The following is a 26912-nucleotide window of genomic DNA, read 5'->3' as shown; positions in this document are numbered from 1 at the left end:
TATTCAGTTCTGTACAAAACAGTCAACAGTACATTTGTTATTTACCTTAAGGAGATCTATTTCTTTGATACAATCAGCACGTGCTTTGGCATCCATTAAATCAAATATCTAAAAACAGAATCCAGAATTACTTAATAAAATAGCAACCTATGGTTCAAGCTAGCATGTAAGTCCACTGTAACATGTCACACATCATCACACACACTAGGAAGTGCTCTTCCCAATCAGCTTTGAGAAGCTGTGGAGGCCTTAGGTGTTTAATCTCACGTCACCACTAGTGCTTACATTTTTCCATCCAAAATATTAAAAATGGAAAAAGAGAACAGCTGGATATACAAAATCTTAAGTTCAAACAGAGCAGAATGGAAGTTGTGAGATTGTGATATGTTAATATAATCAATAGTTAAAATACTGAACAACGTGCTAAGTACACTGCATGAACTTACTCACTGAATTCTCATTTAATCCTTATGAGGACAGTATTAGCAGCATCCTCACTTTACAGATGAAGAGAAGCAGGCTTAGGGAGCTAAAGTTCACACAGCTAACTGATGGAGCGGCCAGAGGTCATCCTCCAGGTTGTCCCTCTGGAACCAGACACGTCCAAGCCCTCAACCACTGACCATCAACGTATACGCTCAGACTGGGTCTGAAAGGTCTAACGCACGCATCCTTGACAGGGCTGCTAACACTCCAAGGAGGTGAAAATTGGTTCTTCGGAGAGAGGGCTGACAAAGCCTTGCTCTTTTTAAGCACAGATTTACATATAACACATGAACAGGTATATCATATCTATGGAGTTCAAATTGCACGAGTGGGCTGATTAGGAAAAAATGTCCCAAAAGGCTCCTTAAAGGTGATAATAAAGGCAAGGTTGAGGAACGCTGATCGACTGTAAAAAACATGAAAATAAATTATATAGTCAAAGGGCTCTTTAGTATGTCTCTGAAAACAAAGAAGTGTCTCAATTGTTCAAGTGTGTGGAAAAGTAAATAAAAAAGCAATATGCTAAATACTGCAGAAAATACCTTAATAAGTCAATACTCCAAGCATAAATGAGGATAACATGTTCCTGCCCCTGCTCTTCCATCACTCACAAAACTGTGCTGAATGTCAACCGATTATTAGGTTTCATTATACACACAAGCAAGGAAGCAGCCTGCCGCCCTCAGGACGCACACCATCCGAGGCGGGCTGCAGACAGGGCCCGAGAACCAGACCCGAGCCGGCCGGCCGCAGGCGCTGCTGCGCAGACTGACGTGAGGGCCTCGGGGTTGGGGGGGGGCTGCCGGGAGGGAGGGGGGCTGGCAGGGGCCCCACACTTGACTTACACCTGCAGGACAGTGTAATGCCCCTCACAAGGCTCCTCACAGAAGTAGGTAAAAATGAAAAGTTCACTACTGAAAGCAGTAAACTTCAACAATTTCACACAGAATAGCCCCTCATTCCCCAAACTGCCAAAAGATGCCAGAAGAATGGTGTTGCTGTACAGCAAGTTAAACAACAATGGCCAATATTTACATCAACAGAAAGTTTTGAACTTGATGTTAGTTACCAGCATGAAATACACACACACACAACACACACACACACACACACACCACTTATGCTTAAAAACCAACGAAGCGAGAGAAGTAACTGACTCGCCGACTCGTGAAGGAGGACATCACTCTTGGGAACTACCGCTCACAGGGCACTTGGGATAACTCAAAGAAATTTGGGGTCTTGGACCTTGAAGGAATTCCTGGAAAATTTAAGGTGACAAAGGACAATTCTGGTATGAGCGATTAAAATGAAAAAATCGCCAACTTGGAGACACATGTAGAACTAACCTCCCAGTAATCAACATCTCTATGATGGGAAAAACGTTAAAGCACAGAAGACAGCGAGCAAGACGAGAATAAGATGTGCTATGACAGTTTTAGGAACTCCTCCCTGGACACAAAATACCAAGACAGAAGTGTGCCACACAGAAATCACGAATCTTTAATTCAACTTAGAGTTAAATTAATTTACAATTACAAATTAACTTTTATTTTAAATTAATTTACAATTACAAATTAACTTTTATTTTTAACTGAATCTCGATATGAAGTCACCTCTCAAACACTAAGGAAAGAAGCACTGGTGGCCATTTAAGGCAAAACTAAATTCTGAACCAAAAACATTTCATTGGAAATTCACAAGTATCTTGCTTTTTCTCTTAGCCATCATGTCAAGACAAAAATAAAAGCTGAATCTTTAGATTAAATCATTCCCAGACATAGATTCAAAGCTATCTGACTCCATGAGCAAGATAAGGCAATATATACAGAAAAAAATCTGGATTTTATAAAAATATTTTTCATTAACTACTTACAAGCTAGTCTTCAGAAAGCATCTTTTTCCAATTCTACCAAAGTTTCTTTGAATTTTTAAACTGATTTTATACTTGCTAAGAACAAAGTTAGCAGTAGTGTTTTGGCAAGTACTGGCTGATAAATTCTTGATATTCTCTGAATCCTTTAAAATGTCTACTTTGATCGTCTTCCAATTTTACCAAAACTCTGAGAAGAGGAACAATGACTGGGGACAAGCAAGACGGGGTAGGGGGTGGCGTCTGAAGGGGAAATGCCAGCGCTGCTCGGAGAGCTGACAAAGCCCAAGAAAGTCAACCGTGGAAGCCAGACCTTCAATCAGAGTTCAGAGAGGGCGGGAGAGCGGCTGTGGAAGACCAGGACGGGGTGGAAGTACGGGAGAGAGAGGAGAGCTGAGTCCCACGAGTCCCTCACTCTGTTTCTCTTCCTCCCTAAGCCTCCAGCACTGACCGCGGAGCCCAGGTGACCAGTGACACTGCAGGCACGAGCTGAGGGAGGGAAGCAGGGAGACAGGGAAGCGTATCTGCACGTGGAATTTCGAAACTGTCACAGTAGTCACATCTTAATTGTGGCAAAGGAATCATAGTGGGATGCGAGCAAATTTTCCTAAAGACTGGGGGGCGCAGCCGGGCACCATGGGCTCTCCGTCCCGGAGGGGCCATGCGTCCGGCCCACGCTCTCTGCCCCCGACACGGCTAGCAGCAAACACCCAGGGCATCACCAGTGCTTACAGGCCGCGGAGCCGTGACCCTGGACTTGGGGGACAAGGCGGAGCAGTGCCTTGAGAAGTGAGCTGAGGAGTCTGGGCGCTGCTTCTCAAGAGTCTCATGAAAGATTTGTGAGCAGAGAAGTGAGTTATAAATGCAGACTTTCAACACATGAACTCAACCAGCCTATCGAGGGCAGATTCTGGAAGCGCTGGGAACAGTGACACAGCCCTTTAGACAGGTAACACAGCCCTAAAATAACAAGTCTCACGAGGAAATCCAGTATCTGAGTCTTCATGGAGTTTCTGAAGAGGTGCTAGGAGTCTTCAGAAAAGAAGTGTCTGGTCAACAATGTTTTAGTAAACACTTTCCCACTAAGCTGCAGAGATGGCTTTTTAAAAGGAAGAACCATGGTCTTTACTGCTCAGCACAAGTGCCATACATCACAAAAATCAGTAACAGCTCTGAAATGCAAACAGATTTCTCCTCTTAAAGGTTTAAGAGACTGTCTCCTAATTAAATAAGCTAAGAATATCTTTGCAACACCACTTCTCTCTTGCATAAATTAGCAGATGTCCTAACATCTACACTAAAAAGCACAGGGGAACAGCAAAACCCAAGAGGGCAAACTGAACTTGGCACAGCGGGCAACACGTGTCCAAGGGTCATCACGGCGGGAAATGGGGGCAGCTGGAGGGGCGCACATCTACCCGACACAGACGGGAACCACGACTGGGCAGATTAACTCAGGTCCATTCCAACGTCCAGTCAAAGGGAAGAAACGTACGGGCAACATGAAGCGATACAGACGGAGTTATAAGAGGCCTGGAAGAGCTTCTGTTCTTCCTCCCCCCCCCTTCTTCCCTTCTTTTCTTTCTAAGTCACTTCGAAAGACAAGGCTCTGTGATTTAAAATGCAACCACATGAGAACAGCACTCTGCCTCTGTCCACACTCAGAGTGGAGGAGGGGGCTAGGGAGGCCGCAGGGGCCTCCGGCCAGTTTCTCAGCACCCCCCAACCCCGCCCTGCCGCAGACCAGCAGCTGTCTTCTCTCTGGTCCGTGCTGTGTGTTCTGCTGGTACTTTATTTTGAAAATAACCAATTTGGCAGATTATTGCCCCCCTGGAGAATCCATGGTGAGTCCTTACTCTCCTCCTATTCAAACTCCTGTTCCTGGTTTCAACGTTCCGCAGAACCCGGTCTCGCCTCGACAGCCTGGCTTTCGCTCAATTCCACCAACTCCAACAGCTCCAACTGACATCCCCATTCCACCAAGTATTTACATCAGGAAGCCACGCCCAGGGTTCAGCAGTTACTTGTTCTAGATACCTCTCTCTCCGAGAGGGTAGAAAGAGAATCACTAGTTTCTTCTTCCCTACTTTGGTGCCCAGAGATACTCTGCAGAATTCGATACCTTTTAAAAACGGATCAAAGAGTTCTTTTGTAAGGAAATAATCATTCTTAAAGCCATCTGTGTCATAACACTAATACTTGCATTTTAGGCTGTATTTTCTCACTAAAAGTGGCATGTGGCGAGAGGGAAGATGGCCGCCCTCACATGCTGCCAGTGAGGCGGTCAAAGGGTGCGAGTGTAGGGTAACTTGGTACTAACTCACAGCGCCAACCACGCATCCCTGCGCTCATCACTTCCCTTCTCAGGCACACAAGCAGGGACGTTCTTGCACATGTGCTCCGGGAAACACACGTGTGAACACCATGGAAGGGCTGTTTGTAACAGCAAACAACTGTGCACAACCTAAACAGCAGGCAGACGTAACAAAAACTGAGCACCAGACACATGTAAACGAATCCTAGACACACACGCATATGCGCGCACTGTGTGTGTAATACGCACAAAGAATAAAGAACCGCCACACGCACCAGCACGTGACTACATCTATTAAACAGATTTACTCAGAAACGTACACAGATAGAAGGGGGGAAGCTCCAAAGAAAAAGAAAGGAATGATCAACACACAATTCCGGACAGGGACGGGAGAGGCAGGCTTGCATCAAGTTACTTTTGAGGTTTTACTTTGCGAGCTGAGCGCTGCAGACGAGAGGTTCTTCACATCTATCACATACGCCCATAAACCTTTCATAAATATTTACTGTTTCCTTAAAGATGTAAGTGAAAACTGTTCATCTCTGTAATGGCTGTCACAAACATACTGGTCCTTCACCAAGTTTATATATTATATATACTTGTAAGAGGACACTGAGGTTCCACAGGTCTCAACCAAGAAGAGAACCCAGGGCTGCAGAGTAAAACGTGAAGCCCACAGGCAGGTGTGAACAAAAACCACCTTCCCTGGAAAAGGTGAGGAAGACTGTCAAGCACATTCTGAGGCAGAAAGGCAAGGGCTTTCTAGACCAGAGGGCAGGTGGACGGAGACTTGCTAGACTCCGGGGGCAGTGAGCCGCCCGGGACTGTGGCTCAGCGGGACGAGTCCACAGGGGCGGGGGCAGGACTTGGTCAGTGGGGACAGGCTGGGACCTGGGACCTGGGACCTGGGACGCAAGGCTGCAATGCTTGCACCCGACTGAGCAACAGAACACACAGAAACTGGAAGGGACTGAAAAGAATTGCGTGCCTGTGTGGTGGGGGCAAGTGATGAACAGTGATACAAAAAAACCAAAGATCCAACTGCCACTTCGGAGGTGTGGGGAGCAGCGGTGGGGGGGGGACTGTGGCCCCTGGGCACAGCAGCAGCAGTGGGGTGGCGATCACCTAAGCCACCCACCCCGACCCCATCGCCCCACCCCCACCCTCATTCCAGATCCCGGACCCCCGGACCCCCCAGGCAGCAAGCAAGGGCACCTGCTCCTTGTCCTCGCCCCTTTCTGCTGCAGCACGAGCCCCAGTAAAGCCTCCCTGGGTCCCTCCTCTGCCCTCTTATCAGTTTCTACAGATTGTGGAGCCAGAGAATCCTGGTCGGTAACAAGAGGAGCGGGAGAAAGACACACGCACCCGAGGACAAGCGGAAGGAGTCGGCGCCGCAGCGCAAGGCTGACCCCAGAACCGCACAGACGTAGCACGCGGTTTTCAGCAGGGCCGCAATCCTCTCATTTTACCAACTTCATTTTTTAAAAATTTTCCAGTAAATAAAGTTCACTCCAGTTTTCCTTTATTGACAGTGTGGTTCTCTCCGCAAGCTTCATCCCCGCCCTCCCCGCCCACCCCAAGCCCTGCCGGCCGCGCGCCGCCCTCACGCAGCTCAGGCTCTAAGTCCCTCCCCTCCTGCGGGGCCCACGGCCACTGGGCCTGGCGGGGGACACCGCTCCCGCTCACGTGTCCAGCTGGAGCAATGGTGACAACTCAGATCCGCCTCCCAAAATCTAGAGCTGTCTAAGGTCATTCCACTCGTTATTCAATCTGGGTGAACAAAGCCAGTGAAATTTTAAAAGTAATATTAAAACCAAACATTAATTTCCACCATGTCCTACACTCAATTCCAGCTTTTAAAGCACAATTTTTATTCTTTCCCATCATTCTCAACTTCAGACTGTCATCACCCAATCATTCAGGACATACTTTTCTCTATTCACTATTCACACAGTATAATTTTACACTGATTTAGATAATTAAAGTCATCTTACCTGCACTTTTTTTAAAGCTACTGGAACTCCATCCAAGAGACAGGCTGCTCTGTAAACTTCACTAAATTGCCCGCGACGATTTTTTTTTTCTATTCGAAAGTTGGCTAACGTATTATAGCCCATATCGGGTCGTAAGGCCTTCTGTAATTAAAAAAGTCAGAAAAGTTTTCAGTCACATAGTGTACACACAATAGTGGATTGTTTTCACATAAGCAGGTGATTCCTATGGTAAACCTGCAGACATCCATTCACCCAACATGTATTTACTGAACCATTCACATATATAAAAAAATACACACATACATTCATTTAGTCCAATCTGCCACCTAATGCATGAAAATCTTCTCAACTTCCTGAAAATTATTTAACTTCTGCCAAGAACAGTTCCAGCAGCAGGGAGTTTACCACCTCCTCATCACTTTTTTTAAAAAAGACTTACTTTTTTTTAAGGCACTTCTAAGGTTCACAGCAAAACTACGAGGAAGGCACAGAGACTCCCGACACACCCCGAGCCCACAGATGCACTGCTTTCCCAGGATCAGCGCCCCCACCAGAATGGGCCCGTGCCACCGACATGCCACCACCACCCCGAGTCCATTGTTCACACTAGGTGTGTGCACTCTCTGGGTCTGGGCACACGTATCACGACGTGTGTCCACAACGACGGTACCGGAGTCTGCTCTGAAAATCCTGTGCCCCGCCCTTGCATCACCCCCCACACACACTGGGCTTTTCACTTCTTCCAGAACGTTGCATGGCTAGACTCTTACAGGACGGAGCTTTTCAGACTGGCTTCTTTCACTTAGTACATAGTTACATTTTTAAACAATTTTTTCTATTGTTTGTGGACAAAGTCATTTCTTTTTAAAACTAACACTTTTCAGTACTTCCTAAGTGCCAGGCGCTGTACCAGCTGCTAGGGAAAGAGGTGCATGGGAGATGCGTCTGCTCTGACAGAGATGGCCCAAGTACATAGAAGAGGCTCTCAGCGGTGCTGGGAGAGAAATAATTACAGGGTGTGGAGGGAGCACAGCACCCATTCCCATTTTGAGGCAAAACTCAACATCTGACACATTTCACCCATTGTTTATGGACTCATTCATTCATTCAATCAGTCGCAGGATAAACATTAACTCAACACCCACTGCAGTCGGACCCTGTCTACTACTGGGGTTACTACCTACACCCAGGGAACAGTGACTTTTAAGCTTCCACTGACACTCAATATCCATACCTGTAAAAAATATAACAGAATAGTCTAGTTAGCTATCATATGCACTTACAGCATCTCTTTTTTGGCTAAAAATGCATGGGCCTTTTCAGGATCCCTGGATTGCTGGCAAGTACACTCCTGTAGGCCTTTTAGCCCGCTGCTCTCATCCTTCTGGACTTCCTTTGCTCTCTGAGCCAACTCGGTGTAAACAAAACACTCTTGTGGGCCCTGACTGTGCACCCTCTAGTAAGAATGAACATTAAATACCTATTAATGCAGCCGAAGAGCATGCTGGTTCCTAAACACACTAAAGTCAATGTGAACGTGCAGCCCCCCAGACAAACTCTGGTTAAGGCTGACAACTCCATGACTTACACAGAGGGCCATGGGCTATTCTGACATATGGGCAGTACATTACCCCCCCACCCCCGTACATGTTATCTTGTTGATTTCACTACCTCTGTCAAGCTAGCAAAAATGTTACAAAATTCTACTAAAGTTTCACTGTCATTCAAATGCAGTGTTTCTCAAAAAGAGAAAAAAAAGTAATAATTTCTGTTATCATATTTTTCTTTCTTCTGAAAGCCCAAAATATTGTCAAGAAAAATACCATTCTTCCTTTAAGACATACAAAGCAACCAGAATACAGCAGATTTCACAAATTCATTTTACAGATATAAAACCATAAATAATCATTATAATAAAATAAAAGTAACAACTACCACAGTAATGGAAGGTTCCATTTTGGCATCTACAACTTAACAGGGCCTATATATTAAGGCTTTATATGCCACGCACTTCAATTTTCATGACAATCCTATAATGTAGATGTCATCAAACCAAACCTATGTCTATCTGATCCCAAGTACGCCCTTTGCTGACTGTCACAGTTACTGAACAGTCACCTACAACAGGAAACCAAGATGCTCTGCAGATATTTTCAATTTCAGGTCTTTTCATGGAAAAACAAAACAAAGCTGGGAATAGAGACGTATGCTGAAAACAAAAAAATAAAAGAAAAATAAAATTACAAAATAAAGGGAAACAAAACAATTTACCTTGCTGCTTGTTTATATGATTTCTTTTCGTAGTTGCTGAGATCCATTTATAACTGTGTGACGGTGACCAAACAGCACCCATTTAACAAAGGAAACTTACAACAAGTCTGCTTCTCAGATCAACTGATATTAGCAACTTTTTTAGTTTTCTTAACTTCAAATGAAAGTTTCATTTCAAGAGGAGAGACATTTTTCAATTGTCCATGCTTTTCTAAGAAATCTTAAAAAAAAATTTTTTTTTTGAATTGACCCACTGGGGTAGTCTGTAGCATTTAAGAAATAGATTTCCTTCCTCTCCCCAAAATGCACAGACCATCTTTCTCCTGATGAACACTCGTCATTCTCAACAGTGAAATACAGCTTCATCATTAGGGCTGCTATCACACAATCCACACCCTTTAGATCTGACTGGGAATTCCATCTTCTGCCTGCACAATAACTGACAAATATTAGCATGAACTGCTAAGGCAGTGTGACAACCGCATGCTGAGAGCAGAGCCTCACTAATGTGTTTTGGCATGCAGGTTTGTAATCACACATTTACATATGCAATGACCTATATTTGCATGTCAGATCACACACTGTCTTGGTTTATTAAGGCTGGGCACCTCCCTGTGCTTGGCGGCCAGAGTGGCGAGAGAGGGCCAGAGGGCGGTGTTTTTTGGCAGTTGAGGGATGAACTGCCACCGAGGATTAGGCTGATATGGCCTGAGCATTAGACACTTCATTAGACGTAATCTGTTTAACAGTGGGCAGTGTATGTAAACTTCACAGCCCATTTGAGGCACCTTTTCCCCCCATGGCCTTTCTTCAAAGGGCAGTGTGGGTGAGTGACAGCTTGTCTCATCTGCTCCCATGTCCTGTCAGCCAGTGTAGATGTGCAGAGTTGACATGAGAAGGAGCATAGCTGCACATCCCAGCCATCCCGGTCCCTGTGCCATACTGCAGTTTATATAAAAACAAGCCTGTGCGGGATGAGGTCTCCTTTAGGAGCTCATGGGACAGGCAACACACACACTGCGGTAATGAGTCTGGGATACTGCATCCGATGCCGTACTTCATTCTGATGAGTTATGTCCCATCCTAAGTCGCCAGTATTAGGTGCTTAAAATAAAAAGGTGTTATCATCAAATGAGTGCCCACTCAAGTAGAGGACTATTCTGAGGAAAAGCTATATTCTCTTATTTTGGATAATGTCCAATTCCCCATATTTTTAATTTAATATTAGAGTTATACTGGGAAGAAAATAACTCAGCAAAGTAATGAGATTCAAATGAGCAGAAAATAAAAACCAAATAAAATCCCTTAAATTGCCTTCCCCTGTTCTCATTTTGGCGGATAAACTGGGTCTCAGCCCCGCAGTCCCTTAATGATCAGGGTATTTTCTGAGCCGCACAAAATGGCTTTTGGATTTGACGTGAGTCATTTAAAGGATTTTCAACTTTTACGGAAGAAAGAACCTACTCTGTTCCACCTCCAACAGAGGGCTCTTGTGTTACCTGCGCATCCACCCTGGGCCTCCACACCAGCCACACCACTTGTCCCCTAGCACACGTGAGCTCTGGCCGCTCAGCGCAAGGCATCGGCATGTCCCACGTCTTCTGAAGAACTGTGCTTCTCACCCTAAAAACTCAGAGGCTCAGCTGCCAGCCTGTCTGGGGACCACCCTCCGCCCACCCGGGCTCCAGCCTCTGCTCCAGCCTCCGCTCCCACACGACAGCAGTCAGCTCTGCCAACAAATCCTCAGTGCAGGCACCACGCTGGGTTCCGCACCGAACTGGATTCTAATCATTTGTTTACACGATGTATTTCTCCCTCCACTCATAGAGTTTCTCAAAGGCAGAAACCAAGTTTTATCCTTGTACCCAGATGCCAGGAAGGCAGCCTGACATGAAACAGACAATAGATATTTACTAAGTGAATGTCCCTGGAAGAACTCAGTGCCAGTGAGAAGACCCACAACTGCCTCTCACAGCTTCCCAGCAGAGGGAACGGACTCCCCATGAACCCCCAGCATTTAAGGACACTGAGTAACCCCCACTGACCCAGGGCAATGCGATGTGGACACTGAGCGCCGGGCGCCAGACGCACCCAAGACGCCCCACAGAAAATGCACAGGGTCCTCACTGAGTGTGCAAGGCCTGGGCTCCACGCCCGGACTCAGTGCTCAGTATCTCAGAACCTTTCTCAGCCAGGCAGCCACCCAGATCTGGCTTCCTCCTTTTCTCAGGTAGGGCAAGCAGACCCAGGCCCGGCATTGGAGTGTCAACCGGACAGCCAGGTGCGTGGCACCAGCTCACTGTCACCTACAGCTCCCCTCCCAGGTGGGGCGGCATCCTTCCCCCCACCCTCTCCTCACAGGGCACTGGGGTGCTCGAGTTTTTAGGACTGTCATTCTTTAGTCTCTACTTCAGTGTCCTTTTTGGGTCCGTCTTCCTCGAGGCCCCAACTGGAGTCTATCTCTATCCTGCTAGACCCCTGTGCCAGCAGCTTCCTCACTGGGAGCAGGTGCCACCCGGGCCTGGGCTCCGTCTTCTAGCGAGTGTCCCCCAGTTACCACGTGGATTGCCTTCCTGGTTCATGGAAGGGCAGAGCCTAACCCCTGGGTCCCAGGCTCCATGGTGACACACACCAACTACATCTAACTAAAATTACTTTGCCCAAAGGCCTCCTAATTACCGTGGGGGGCCACCTCATTTATAAAATCACGTCTGGTGGCAGTTCAGCTACCTGGTTGGAACATGCTTAAATGAAGTTTAAAGTCACAGGCAAACGGAAGAGAGTAATTGTCTGAAAGCCCATGAACCCTACGAGTTTGACACTGCAAGCTCTTCGTGACAGAAGAAACCGAGAAAGGGCACGGCTAACTCAGCACAAGGGATCTTCCAAAATTACTAAATAAAGACTACACACTCCATCAAGAAATTTTAAACAGATTCATTTATGGAATAAGTCTCAAAATGGAACTAATTAACATGGATAACGTAATTATAAGCCTACATAGGTTTTTTTATTATTATTGTTACTGGCTTTTTGTTGTTATTTCTTAATTACTAACTATAAGACACTTACAACTCCTTAAATAAAGGACATAATTAAAACTGATATTGGCAGCATTTGTATTACATTTTTGTGGTAAAGTACCATGTTTAGCCTCTTGAGATATGTGAATATGTGTCCTAACAAGTTATCCTATAGAAGAGTCCTGAAATATAGAAACACAAAATAAACATTCAAAATCATATGTGACAACTAAAAACAAAAAAAATCAAACCCTAGAGTGAAGGAAGCTTTATACAACACCTGAAATGTTCTGCAGTCTCACTAACGAATCTCTTGTCGATCTGCACTTTAATCACATACCACCAGATCCCGCTACCTGATCAGGATTCTACATGCCAGCCTGTGTTAACTGCTTCCTTCACAGAAATACTCCTCATTCTACAATAAAATTCATTCTGCTGTGCCACGGGCTCATATCCTCACAGGTGCAAACTTGTTAAACAATTAATTTCCTAGGACTAAATTAATTTCCTTAATTTACTTTAAATGTGATGGCAAGGACATTTAATGAGCAGTAAGACAATTCAGGACAACGCTACGATGGTAATTCTCTCTGGGGATTAGAAGCATCACAGCACGGCCTCCACAGACTCCCCAGAGAGAAAGCGACGTCCTGGTAACTCCTAGAGGTGCTGTTATCAGTGATCTAACAGACAAGCCACTGCTAATTACAGTATTTAACACCATTAATAAGGTTTATATTGTTATTGCACTTTTATCTCTTACTGGTGATTTTCATATTACCAACTATGTGATTTTAAAAGTCTTATTTTATATTAATATTCCTAAATTTCTCCAAAATTAAAAAGTAACAAAACTTCAAAATGCTTTTCTATTTTATTTGGCAATAAAGCTCATGCTACGTACGATCATTAAAAAGAGATTACTCATCTCCAAACTACACAAACTAGAATATCTTTTTGACAATATCTAACAACTCTGTTATGTATTACTTTCTACAAACCTCACTGAAAATAAAAAAAATGAAACAACACTTTTTTTTAAAAAAAACCACATGTGCCAGCAGAGTCTAATTAGTCATGCTTCTTTCCATCTGAGAAATGACTTCCCTAAAATTTCTTGAACTACTTCAGCAGTAACCTATTCCTAAAGATACTAAGGGTGGGAGATTTACGTCAGTTGGAACAATACGTCATTAATCATTATTACTGGCTTTATATCAAACAAAGGAGACAATTCATTGTAGCATAAGAAAAATGAGTGATCAAATATAACCAATTACCTGATTAAACATTTATAAGACCCTGGTGTTTGTATCATTTAAGCATCATTAGTTACACCACACAGCATAATAATCACTATATCCAAATTACGTAACCAAAAATACTGATTACCTTTCCCAGCATACCATGAGCAGGATAGTTAATTAATGACAAAGACATTCCCACCCGCCAGGAGCACCATCAGCTATACCCGTAAAATTAAATAGGGCAGGCAAAAGGCTCAGGGAGACAGAGACGGACGGAGACAAATAGAGGGAAGAGGTTTCCACAATTTATTCATTTATTCCACAATTATTAATAGAGGAGGGGGCAAACAAATACAAAAACAATAAAAAGACAGTAAGCAAATACACAGTAATATCTAATATTTAAGTACTATGCAGAGAAATACAATGGAGCGATACAGTGGAAAATGAGTGGATGGTTATTTTAAACTGGATAACTCTGGGAGGACCCTGCTGAGGGGGTGACCTTTATGTTGAGATTGAAAAACCAGAAGGAAAAGGAAGAGCAGAAAGAACCCCTGGAGAAAATGTCCTCGGGAAGGAATGAGCTCGTGTGCTCAAGGAAGACGGGCTGGCGCGCGGGGAGCAGGGTGGAGGCGGGACGCGCGGGCGGCCACGCCGTGCGCCGCAGCAAGAGGAAGGACCCCAGCTGCCGGCAGGGAAGCGCTGCGCCGTGATCTCACGCACACTCACAGGGAGAACTCACTCAGGACGCTGCGTGCACAAGGAAGTGGGGCGGAGGAGGAGGAGGATTGCAGGAGTGGGAGCAGGGAGCCTGGACAGAAAGGTAGTGGGCCTGACCTGACAGTTATAGTGAGACGCAGCAGCAGATGGAATCAGGATGTGACCGTGAGGCAGAGGCAGAGAAGACGCTGAGGAGTGGGGACAGAGCGGGTAAGTCATAGATGTGGGCTTGTGCACCTCGATGGACAGTGATACCAGTTACTGAGATAAACAAGGCTAAAGAAGCAGTGTGGGCAGAAAGCGGTAATAAAAACCCATAAAGGACGTAATACGATGCAGAAGCAGGCCATGGGCAGAGGAACCTGTGTGCCTAGGTCATCGTGTAGAATGCAGTCACTGCCGCCATCACCATCGCCACCCTCTAATGAGGGTTAACCATCAGCAGCATCGTCATCCAACCAGCACTAACTACTGGCCCTGCCATCATCATCCAACGAGTGCCGTCTCTGTGCCCAGCACCACAGTGAAAGCTCCGTATCTGCTGGAGGTAAAAACTGCTGTTTCTCTAACTTACTGATGAGACAAGTGAGGCTTATAGATGTTAAATAACCTGCCCTCCCTCACACAGCTAGACAGTCGGGGCTGGAGGGTCCCAGACACTCATGCCAGGCAATCTGACTTCAGAGCTCATGCTCTTAGCCACCACACCAACCAGCCCTCCCGCCTCCTCCAGCTCCTCCACAGCCTCCTCCCCGCGGATGCTGGTGTTCCACAGAGTACCATCCTCCGCCTTCCCTTCTCGCTCTGCTCTCTCTGGCCAGTGTCATCCACTGTCCAACCTCCCCCACCGCTGGCTCTGGAAGGTAGTGTTGAGTTACACTGATTCCTGGTGCTCTCCTCACCCTCCACTGGATGCCCACCTCACGGTAACTCTTCTAAAACCTCCTCCTCCACCACCCTCTTGTCCTCCTGCACCAAATGAGGTCCAGTCAAGGGAAAAACAAAAAGAATGCATCATTAAATTTATTTTATGCAAGTGCTCTTAGAAAAAGAAATGTATCAAAATTTCTAAATTTGGGGAATATTTGTTTTATGAATATTTAGTGAGAAATCTGTCAAACATAACCAAGGCCATACGAAAGTCATGTAATAGTCACATAATAATGATATAAAGGGAGACAAAATATAAAGGTATCCCAAATGTAAAATGATACAATCGAATTCTAACAAACACATTAGAATCTATGCACTGAACGCTGCTCTTCAAACCTGCACCACGGGAGGACATGCACTTACTCCAGGAAGGCTTCCAACGCCGAACATGTATTCATAACCCCTCCTGTGGAACTGTCATCAGCTTGTGAACCATATGAAAATCACTGGCCTCATTTAAGAAGACAGCTCATTTTGATCAAAGGAAGAATGAATACCAAGATTATACTTTTTTCACCAAGTACGTGTTTGGCTCCAAAGGATTTTTAAATTATCTCCAAATATCAAATTCACCCTCAAAAATGGAACTACTTTCATCACTGTATTTCTTAAAACTATATGTCAGGCTCTGAATGCAGTTCCAGGTGGAGTTTGGAAACTATTCGATTCATGTCGACCTCATCTTTGCCCACTCCACTCTCAATGGACTATTCAAAAAGAAATTTCCAAGAGAGAAGATGAGAGAATCCTTTCTGTAGCCCCATTTTTTCAATCATCTAAATCCCTCAAGGTACTTCCTCTAAAATTTGAGAAACACTTATCCCTAAATATGTAAATATGAACAATCAATCTAAATCCAGAGCTCAGCCAGGCTCTAAACATTCTGATACCACTTCTCATCTGACAGATCTCTTATACTATATGGCCCCATAGTCACTTCCTAAAATAACTCTAAAGTAACTAAAATCTATACGATATTAACATAGTACAGTTAGACTGATTACTGTTTTGCTTTCATTTAGAGATCAATCCATTCATTCAGCATGGATTTATGGAGCACCCGTTACCTACTATTCACTGATACAAAACACGACCTACAGACCTCGTGAGCACTGCACTCCTGGTGGAATGTATTCTCATTTACTAGAAGCACACCCGTGTATGAAATGACCCAAAAACGAGTCATCTTTTTGTTGTCTTCTTAATTTCACATTTCCTCTCAGAGAACTTTCCTCAGGGTCTCTTCATGTAGTTCACATACATTATAATGAGCCCTTATGCTTATTACCTTCTGCTGGAGACTAAATCTCCCCGAACAGCTCCTGACACCATCACCCTGGCACCCGAGATCCTGGAGCCCAAAGAGAGTGCAATGTAAGCAAGACAAGGCTGAACCCGAGTCCAAAGCAGGGAGTGACACGAGGTGCAGCTGGAGAGGAGAAAGGAGACCAGGGGATGCAAGACCCTTCCCGGCACACGTGAAAATGCAGAATCCATCCCAAAAGTCAAAGAAAGTAACGCATCAAAAGGTACACTTTGGAAACATGACTCTTGCTACAATGTAAAGAATGAACTAGAAACGGTAACACGAGAGGTAAAGAGACCAGATCCGAAGCTTCTGCAACAAGCTAGACAAGAGGTGGCAGTAATCTAAAGGGGAGCGGTCACCGTCAGGATGTGAAGACTCAGCAGGTTCACTAGCTAGTGAGGGAGTCCAATCAAGGGGGCAGGAAAACTGGCTGAACGCAAAGCATGAGGCCCGCCTGCCTGCGGTCCGGACAACCAGGCGGGCAGGGCTACCCGACACAGGGAGGACAGGCCGGGCCAGAACACGCCTCGAAGACGAGGAGCCGGAGGTGCCCGGAAACACGAAGGGTCACGAGGACTGAGGCGGTGAGACTGGCCAGGAAGTGTGTGAGGAGCGTCTGCCGGGAAGCGAGCGAGCCGGCCGACAGCCCCACCCCAGGGCCGCGTGCGACCTGGGCCGGGCGAGCCCGGGCCTCCCCGTGTGCGAGGTGTGCGCGGCGGCCTGGTGTCGGGGGTGACGGACATGCAAACCGCTCGGCGCGGGGCGGCCGCGCTGTGAGAACCAAGCAGCAGCGGCACTGCGCCCGGGACGAAGGCGAGACGCAGGTGACGGCGAGGCAGGGAGCCTGGGGCCACCGGGAGGCCGAGACGGAGCCTCCACGCGGCGGGGCTCACCAGCCCCCCTCCCAAGAAGGAGCGGGTGGGGTCTGGAAGAGGCTCTGCGGATGCGGAGGGTGAGCCTCTGCCGCTGACCCTCCCGGCGCGGGGACCAGAGAGCGAGCCGCCCCATGTGCCAGGTGACGGGGACAGCGACCACGGGGGGAGGAGGCTCGCTCCGGGTACAGCAAGGAGGTGGAAAGAAAGTCAGTAAGAAGTGCAGGCTGTACGTGGTTTTCTCTAATAAACCATTTACTATATATATATATTTACATTTGCACACAGGCTTTACCAAAAAAAAAGAGTAAAACGGTACATTAAGAGCTCAGACATCTCAGACAACGTACGTGAGTCCTGGGCTCAGAGAGCTGTGGAAGCTCTTCCTGGAGGAAGTTCTCTCTCTCTCTCTCTCTCTCTCTCTCTCTCTCTCTCTCTCAGCTTTCTTCCTTGCTGCGATGCAGGCTCGTTCCTCACGTCTAGTCTAACAAAGCGATGCCAAGAATGGCTTCCTACCATCCCTCTGATGGGGGCACCGAGGTATGCGCCACTGCTTGAACTTGTGCCTAAAAATTCTAGAGATACTGATATATTTTAATATTCATTTAAAAAGTGGTGCTTGAGAAGAAAGAGAATGGGTTGACTTGACACCACGTTTGTCTTCAGCAAGTGTTTACTGAATGCCTACCATGTGCTCCAGGTACTGTTCTGGAGACTGGGAATGAAGTTTATACTCTGGAGAAAGAGGAAAGACAGTGAGCAAAATAGAAGGGATAAGTGGCTTAATGGGTGGGTGTGAAGGGTCGGCTTTCATGGGACGGCCGAGGAAGGTGGCGTCTGCACACACACTGGAAGAAGATGAGTGGGGGGAGCCACGATGAGGAAGGATGAGAAACTACTAGATTTTAAAGAGATATGATTTGACTGAAATTGTATATTTTATATTTAAATGTTAAATAATTTTGCCCTGACTTACATGCTGACAGTAGACTGAAGTGAGGACAGGACAGAAACAGAGACCAACTGGGGAGTGACTCCAGTAAGTTACAGGGAAAATGAAAATAACTGAGCAGAGTGACAGCAGCAAATGAGGCAAGAAGTATTCCCACCCGAAGTGTATGCAGAAGGGGGCGCTGCGGGACCTGTCAGCGGTGAGACAGGACATGCGAGAGATGGGGGGTCGGGGACGTCTCCAGGAGCTTTGGCCTGGGCAGATCAAAGGAGGGACATGCCGCCAACTGTGACAGAGAGGCCTGCACACAGACAGTTTGTGGGAACATTCACAGTTCAGTTTCACATGTGCCCAGTTTGAGACACGCAAATTTGATGACAAGTAGGTGACTGGCTGCTCGCGTCTGGGATCAGGAGGTAGATCCAGTCTAAAGTAGAGAGGCCACCAGCACGTGGACCATACTCAGGATCATGAACCTGGAAGGGATCTCCAAGCAGCGCACATAGGGCAAGACGCTCTGGGCCGCAGAGTGCTCCGCTGCGAAGAGTCCAGGAGGGGAGGGAAGTCAGCAAAGGACAGACCAGTAAGCCGAGAAGGAAACAAGGCTCTCGGAAGCAGAGCAATGAACAGGTTTCAAAGAACAGAATGCGGCCGACTCTCTCAAGTGTAGCTGACGACCAAGGAAGACAAGGTCTAAGGGTGGCGCAGGGACTGAGCACAGGAGGCCCCGGGGACCGGGGCGAGAGCAGCCGCGGCGGCACGGAGGGGAGAAAGCCCCCCCCCCCGAGCACACCTAAGAGAGCGAAGGGGGAACAGGACACAGACCTACACAGCTAAGGACTCAGCAGCAAAAGGCAACAGAGAGAGAGGTGAACGGCTGGAGAAAAGAAGGACTTTGAAAGCCGTTTTCTGGTTGGGGTTTGTTCTGGTTCGCCGTTTAGATGGGAGACCTCGCAGCACACAGCGCCACGCAGAGCCCACCGGGCGTGGGGCTGCACACGGCTCTGGTGGCCCGGGCAGGGCTGGCGCAGCTGACAGGGCAGATGAGGCCGACCGCGCGCTGCAGGTCCCGGGGAAGTCCTCGTCTGACTGCTTCCGTCTGTCGGTGAAACAGGAAGCAAGGGCACAGCAGCTGAGAAAGAGGACAGGGAGTGGGGGTTCTGAGGAGGGGGGACAGGAGACGCCGCTGGGGAGCGGGCAGCGCGGGGACCAACGACAGGACTGCTGGCAGCACTGAGCCTCACTGGAGGTTCAAGGGCATCAGCTCTAACTACAGCAGGTCTCTTCCCTCGGAGCAGCCGCCACTCCATCCCCCAGACCTGCAGCAATAAAGCGGCTGGATGAGGCTGTTAGGCGGAGAACGTCACCTCAACTTCTGCAGAGGCTTCTGAAAACGGAGGCTGTGCTCAATGCCATAGGACAAAACCTTGGCAAACTCAACTTAGCAAAAGAAGCAAACGACACAATGACCTTTATTTCACAAAGAAAGTAGTTCTGTAAGACGGGCTAAAGAGAGGGGGAGGTGACCCACTCAACCCAGCCGGCCCCCTGTCCGCCCTGCTCGCTCCCAGAGGCGCGCGAGCTCGGGGCGGCAGGCCGGGCCGCCGGCCAGCCTGAGGGGAGGCTCGGGTTGGAAGACTCCCAGATGAGACTCTTATCCCTTCCAAGCCGTTAAAAGGAGGAGCACCAACTCTCCTGCCTGTAGATCTGGGCTGCTTTCCCTCCTTCGCAGGGAGCCAGTGTCACACTGGGCATCTTCAAACTACAGATAATAATTATACCCTAGGTCCTGACGACTATTCCAACTAAAACTAATTCTCCCTTGAGTCGCTCCCACAAAGTCTTTACGCTGCATGCTGATTGTAATCGTTTTATATTTATCTTTATGATAAAAATTGAATGTATCATAGCTCTCTTCACTCAATGACCAGAAATTAAAAACTCACAAATTGTTAGCTGTAAATATCCATTGTTTAAAATTTGTCTTATACTAAAAAGCAGACATTTTACTATTTCTGTCACCATCTTTTATACAGTTTGCATTTTAAAAAATTTAGCCAAATCCACTGTTCTACAAACTAGAGTCCAAAAGCAATGTGAATATATAGGACACAAATCCAGTCAAATAAATCCTTTCAGTACTTTCCAGGCTTCAATGAAAGGAATCAAAGAAAGAAAAAGGGAAGGAAAGGGAAGCTGATAGGAAAAAAAAAAAAAAAACTAAGTTCAAAAGAATGACAATAATACAAAAAAATAGATACATAAATCTCACATTCTAAGGCTTAAAAAAAAGGAACTCACACTGTACTAAAAATGAAACCACATATTATGCATTATGGGGTCAGAGTATTCATCTCAGAACAAGGAAAAGACAGATATGCCAAGAATACACATCACTTGTCATAACACAGGGAATTGGTCTCTGACACCTAGAAAGCTGACTTCCTCCGTTTGCTGCTTCTGTCCAGACATGCACTAGCATCTCAAAAGCGGAAGCAGTCACTCAGCTAACCATATGTTGCTGCATCACCCCGTTATTCAGGCCAGTGGTGTGGAACAAAACAAAAGCAGGCTGCCAACCCCGAGCAGAGGCTGTCCTTTGCCAGCCTTTTAAAATAATGCTACTGAGAGCAGGAACATTTTTCAGAGACTTAATAGGCAGTAACGCCTGTAAACTCTTGTCGGGTAACCTCACACCATCAGTCTGGATGCAGAGGCAGAAGACCCTCCCTCCCCCCAACACTTGCCACAGGCAGTGAGAACCTGGGGTGACACTTGCTGATTTCCACGTGGGAGCAGCGGCAGGAGGAAGAGAGGAATGGAACCACGTGAAAGAGACGCAGAACCACGTGTGTGATTTTGACATTTATGCCGCGTGGTAGCCCGTGGGTCCCAGGGAACCAGGACTCTCATTTTCGCCTCCTACTGCCACTCTGACCTTCCCTGATCGGTGAGTCAGTAGGAGGCAGAAATTACAGTGCTCATTCTTTTTTTCCTTTGAAATTTAGGGCTGTTCAAAACCAAACATTTCAAAATCATAAGACAAACTCCCTAATCTGAGAGCTGCTTCTTTCACTGTCTTCACTGGAGACAACGAATATGAAACAAGAGTATCCATGCATGTCTGTAAAAATAGCACTAAGATAATGTTTGTATCTAACAGAAAGAAGCTGCCTACTATAACCTTGACAAATTTATGATCGTAGCACAAAATATAAATGGTAGATTTTAAAAAAAATCATCTTGAAATTAAAATACTGGCCTTACTCTAAGCTAAAAGGTGTCTCTTCCAAACACAGTACAGAGAATTCAGAAAGGCATAACAAAGCAACTGAAAGTGCAATTAAGTAAAGGGATAATTTAAACACGTTCACGTGAAGAAGCGCTGGTTGGTTTCAATCGCACAACCGTGCTGAGCCCCGGCTCCACGCGCAGAGCTGCGGGACCACGGGGCAGCCGCGGTAGGGCACAGCCCGAATCCTTACGGAGAGTTTGACCCAACAGGAAAGATAAGGACAATGTCCATATGAAATGACCCCAAGACCTCAGAAACAGCAGAAGAGACATACGAAGAATGTATCATCAAGTTTCCAAGAAAAAAATACTACGTCCACAAAATCGGAAAAACCTTCAGAGTGGAGGTGGCATTTTAGATGCTCCTTGAAGGATGGGCAGGATTTCAAACATTGGAGAGGGAGGTGAAGGGTGAAAAACGAATAAAGTACAGAGGCAGAAAAGATAGTTTACTCTGAGGCAGTATTTCCCGAGCTGCGCTTCACAGACACTGATTCGAGAGAAGCCAACAGATGTGCTCTAAAAAAGGGTGCTGCAGTCAAATTAGTTTGGAAAACACCACACCCTGCAAGGGCCCCCGGACCTCCCAGCGCACAGTAATACAGCGGAGGCTCTGAGGGCCGCTGCAACAGGGCAGCTGTTCGACCCGAGGCCCCACACTTCTCTGCTCCAGAGCTCATGTGAAAGAACACCTATGGATTCCTCATTGCCAGAATCACTACCAAGCAAATCTGGGCCAAGGCTCGCAGAGCAACTCTGAGACACCGCGGAGGCCGCACAGCCGCGGGCATGAGGAACCACGAGACCGAGGTGCCGCCCCGCACGTGGCGGGGACGGCATTTCGGACACGCCACGTGTCTGGACTCCGTGGCAAGCATCCACGGTGCGCACTGGAGGCCAAACAATCAATTTCAATAGTGCGTGTAAACATTCCTTTAACTGCGTTTTATGTTGCAGAAAACAAGCAACTCCAGAACAGGAGAAACACACCCCTAGTCAGAGGGAGCGAGCAAAGGGGCAGTACCGGAAGGCGTCCCGGCGAAAGCGGAGGCGGGCACGAAACACGCAGGCACTGCCCCCGTTTCTGTTTTCCTCCCTAAGCCTGATGTCAACTCTCAGTCTACAGGTCATCCACTTCAAGTTACAGCTACAGCTGCCCTTTTTTCCATGTCTGTCCATATTTCTAAAACAGTATTTGAAAATATAAACAACGCAGATTTAAACTTGTAAGTGCATAATTAGCACTTCCAGCTACCTCAGTTCCTAAAGGAACTGTGAATGCACTACTTCCTCCTTCACTGTATCTCTATTTCTCTGCGCACACACACGCGTGCACACACACACTCTCTCTCTCTCTCTCATGGCGGCAGCATCAGAACCAATTACCTGTGGCTGGAACTGAGGTACAGGTGGCCCCTGCATTCCTTGTGATTGCTCATCCATTGTCTAATGCAACAGGAACTTCAGAACTCTGCAAAAAATGTAAAGTTGAAATGTAAATAATGCAATCATTAACAATCTGAGTTGCTCATCATACACCTGATATTTGTGAATGTTAATTTCACCTAATCTTTCAAAAGTGCCCAGTAAGACATCCCATACTTTTATCTGCCATCTGCTAAATCCAAGCTCTGTTTGGCTAATACAAATATTCACTGTCTCAACTAATTCTTCTCAATAGTAGCATTTTACGCTTAGAAAATCCTGCTTCATGAGATGAAATTCTCCCTTCTCCGTTATGTCTTACAGAGCACAAAAGCTTCCCCTCACCCTCCTCAGTACAAGATGATCATCGCCGTGGTCAGCTTCATGTAATCACGGCCAGTGCTTCACATTCCTAAAATGCACCTCTTCTTTATATTCTGAAAGTGTTAGTACTTCTGTTCTTTATGTCCAACTACAATGCTTCCTGTGATTTTTTAGGTTTAAACTGAAAAGGTCGGTCCTCATATGAGTGTTTACTCTTTTTTGCACACTTTGTTTGTAATTATAAAACACCATCCATTAATTCAGCAAACACAGTAGGCTGAAGCCAGTCATGTGCCAAGTACTGCACAAAGCTCACAGACCGAACTACAAAGGAAACAAATGCCAAGTATCTCTAGGCTCTTCCTAAGAGTAATTTTATAACTAAAATCTTGTGGGTTAAAAAGTTAGGGTCCACTTAAACAGGATCAACAGATGGAGAAACTAAAACACATCTTCACTTCATCATACTCTTTAAAAAGCAGTAAAAATACTCTAGACATGGGTCATGTGTATTACAAATATTTTCTTCTATCCTATGACTTGTCGTTCTTTAAAAAAATCTTCCCAATGCCGTCTTTTAATTAACTTATGAACAGAGATTCATAAATGGCCTACTTAATCAATCTTTCTCTTTATGATTAATGATTTGGGGTACTCTTTAAGAATTATTTCCTTTACCCTAAATTCTCGTGTTATCTTCTAATGTAAGCTTTACTGTTTTTGCCTTTCATATTTAGATCTGCAATTGACCTGGAATTAAATGTTTGTCTTTATGGTGAAGTCAATATTTAGTTTCTTTTTCCATATATGCCTATCCAGTAGCCTTCAGATCACATGATGAAAAGATGACCCTTTACCCCACACCCCACTGCAGCACTGCTCTATCATCCTTGTCATATACATCAAACAACTGCACAGACATACACTAAATTAACTGGTGTATAGTGCAGCTTTGCTATGGACATACATTTAATCATATCTGATATTAATATAAATTTTAGAACCATCCTGTTTCTACTTTTTTTTAAAAGCCTATTGGGATCCTGATTAGGATTACATCAACTCTATAGATCAATATGGGAAGAACTGACATTTTAATACTGGGTTTTCAAATCCAGGACACAGGATATCTCATTTATTTCAGGTTTAACTTCTTTCAATAATGGTTTTCAGTTTCAGTACTCATCTTTCACATTTGTTTCCAAGTTATTTCCTAAGTATATTATATTTTTTATACTATTATAAATAGTGGGTGCTTTTTATTTCCATTTTATTATAGTGTACAGAAACACAACTAATTTCTATATATTGGCCCTTTATCTTGCAAGTGTGCTAAACTCACTTATTAGGTCAAGCAGATTTCTTACAGATTCTTGCCTTACTGCAATGGCTAGAACCTCCAGCACAATGAACAGAAGTAGAGACACCCTCTTTTTGTTCTTACCTCAGGAGAAGAGTATTCAGTCATTTACTATTACATTTAATGTAAGATGCACGTTTTCCCCATATGCCCTAATTTATCAGGCTGAAAGATTTTATAAAGATGTTAGATTTTTGTCAAATGCTGCTTCTGTATATGAGCTGACCATATATTTTTTACTTTGTTAAAATGTTGAATTTTGAACATTCACTTTGGTGAATGTTAAGCCAGTATTCATTTCTGGGATGAACCCCACTTAGTCATGATACATAATCATATTTGTACATTGTTGGATTCATTTTGTTTTAATTGAAGTATAGTTGATTTACAATGTTAATTGCTGGTGCACAGCACAGTGATTCTGTTGTACATATATATATATGTATTCCTTTTCATATTTTTTTCTTTATGGGTTAGTATAAGGTATTGAATATAATTCCCAGTAGGACCTTGTTGTTTATCTATTTTATATATAGTAGTGTGTATCTGCTAATCCCAACCTCCCAATTTACCCCTCCCCACTTCTTTTCCCCCCAGTAACCATAAGTTTGTTTTCTATGTCTGTGAGTCTATTTCTATTTTGTAAATAAATTCATTTGTCTTTTTTTTTTTTTAGATTCCACATATGAGTGATATCATATGGTATTTTTCTTTCTCTTTCTGGCTTATTCCACTTAGTACGACAATCTCCAGCATTTATCGTTTATGGACTTTTTAATGATGGCCATTCTGACTGGTGTGAGGTGATACCTCATTGTAGTTTTGATTTGCATTGTTCTGGTAATTAGTGATATTGCGCATTTTCATCTGCTATTAGCCATTTGTATGTCTTCACTGGAGAAATGTTTGCATTTTTTCATTGGGGTGTTTGCCTTTTTGTTACTGAGTTGTATGAGCTGTTTGTATATTCTGGAAATGAAGTCCTTCTCAGTTGCATCGTTTGCAAATGTTTTTCTCCCATTCCGTACGTTGCCTTTTTGTTTTGTTTATAGTTTCCTTTGCTATGCAAAAGCTTATAAATTTGATTAGGTCTTATTTTTTAATTTTTGCTTTTATTTCCATTTTATTTATATAGTGTTGGATTTGGGGAGGGAGGAGAGGCAAGGAGAAAGAGAATCCCAGTAATGAATTAGAATACCTTTCAGTGTGAAATATAAATCATTAGCATCAACACTTCACCTCTAGTGTCCCTCAGACAGTTTTCACAAGACACTCCATGAAAAAAAGGGCTTCCTGGTCAAAGACCTCTATGGAGTACTACTTGCTGTATCAGTCTCTCTCAGAAAGTCATGGTCAACATCAACAAACTAAAGCACTGAAGCAGCCCAGCAGTTTTTTAAAAAAAAACTTTACTTACATCTAACTCATTTAATCACAAAATGCTTTCTTTGTATAACAGATTTTAATATCCCCCAGTCTGACTACCCTAAGAAGCGACTATGAGAAGCCGTGTGCTGGGTTACAGCAAGGAGGGCTCCACCATGCCTGCTGATACGAGATAACGTCTAAGCAGATAAAACAATGAAGAAAAGAAGCCAAAGTTTAAGAAAAAAGAAAAGGAAACATAAAAATCAAAGAAATCTTAGAAGTGATTTAATCTAACGATCCGCCTGACAGGAAAGCCCCTTCTACAGCGTCCCAGACAGAGGTCAAAGGCCCCCTGCTCAGAAGACACAGGTCTGTGCGACTCCCTCACGCTGCATGTAAGCTTAGTAACACAATGAACAAAAAGAAATTTGTCTTTACATAATATCTAACATGACTCCTTGTGTCACCGGAGTCTTAATGCTTTTACAGAATGTTTGTATACTGATTTAAAACCATTATTTATCATATTTCTAAAGGTCAAAGATATTTATATGTAATACTTTCCCACTAATCACCTCATAAATAAAATTAAAACACATTTTAATATATAAATATGTTAACTATGCATTCAGTCTTCCAGATCATAAACTCCACGTTGCAGGGACCTACCTGTGTCATCCACAGCTGCACCCCCAGGGCTTAGGTCAATGCTTGGCACAAAATGGGTGCTGAGCGAATATTTATTTAATGAACGAATGCATGTATCTCTGTCATAAAAGCATCAAATAATTACTGCTACAGTTTAGTAAGCCTAAAGTCAATCATGAGTACAATTATGATCAAATTAAATAAATTCGGCACCCAATCTTCAATCCATAAAGGCTTCCCAAAGATGGAGCTGCCCGAATTGGCTTTTAAATAAGAAAGACACACTCACAAGGTCCAGAAGAGGCAAGGAGGAGAGGGAATCTGGGAAAAGGAAGGAACACACTGAAATACTCAAAAGCGGAGCTCAACATCTTATAAGTAATTTAAAATTGAAGCTGGCTTGCGGTGAGAGAGAGGACGTGGGGAGTTAATGTGAGAAGGTTAGGCTAACAACACAGGCAGGTGTCAGCTCATGAAAAAACTTTTATGATATTTA

The 26912-nt window shown here is 45.0% G+C and overlaps 1 protein-coding gene across 1 annotated transcript in view; it reads right to left on the bottom strand.

The window, feature by feature from the left end:
* The window catches only part of LOC140694412 (serine/threonine-protein kinase Nek7-like), a 71914-nt gene extending 49023 nt beyond the window's left edge, over nt 1-22891 (bottom strand). The window contains exons 1-3 of the mRNA XM_072957670.1: nt 22678-22891; nt 6665-6805; nt 46-108 (exon numbers count right to left, since the gene is read on the bottom strand). Coding sequence (XP_072813771.1) covers nt 46-108; nt 6665-6805; nt 22678-22734 — 261 coding nt within the window. The 5' untranslated portion in view covers nt 22735-22891. The remainder of the gene's footprint in view (nt 1-45; nt 109-6664; nt 6806-22677) is intronic.
* Nucleotides 22892-26912: the final 4021 nt, after the last annotated feature.

The sequence above is a fragment of the Vicugna pacos genome, unplaced genomic scaffold (assembly GCF_048564905.1).
Source record: "Vicugna pacos unplaced genomic scaffold, VicPac4 scaffold_21, whole genome shotgun sequence".
Classification (NCBI taxonomy): Eukaryota; Metazoa; Chordata; class Mammalia; order Artiodactyla; family Camelidae; genus Vicugna; species Vicugna pacos.
This window is presented reverse-complemented; position numbering and strand designations above follow the sequence as displayed.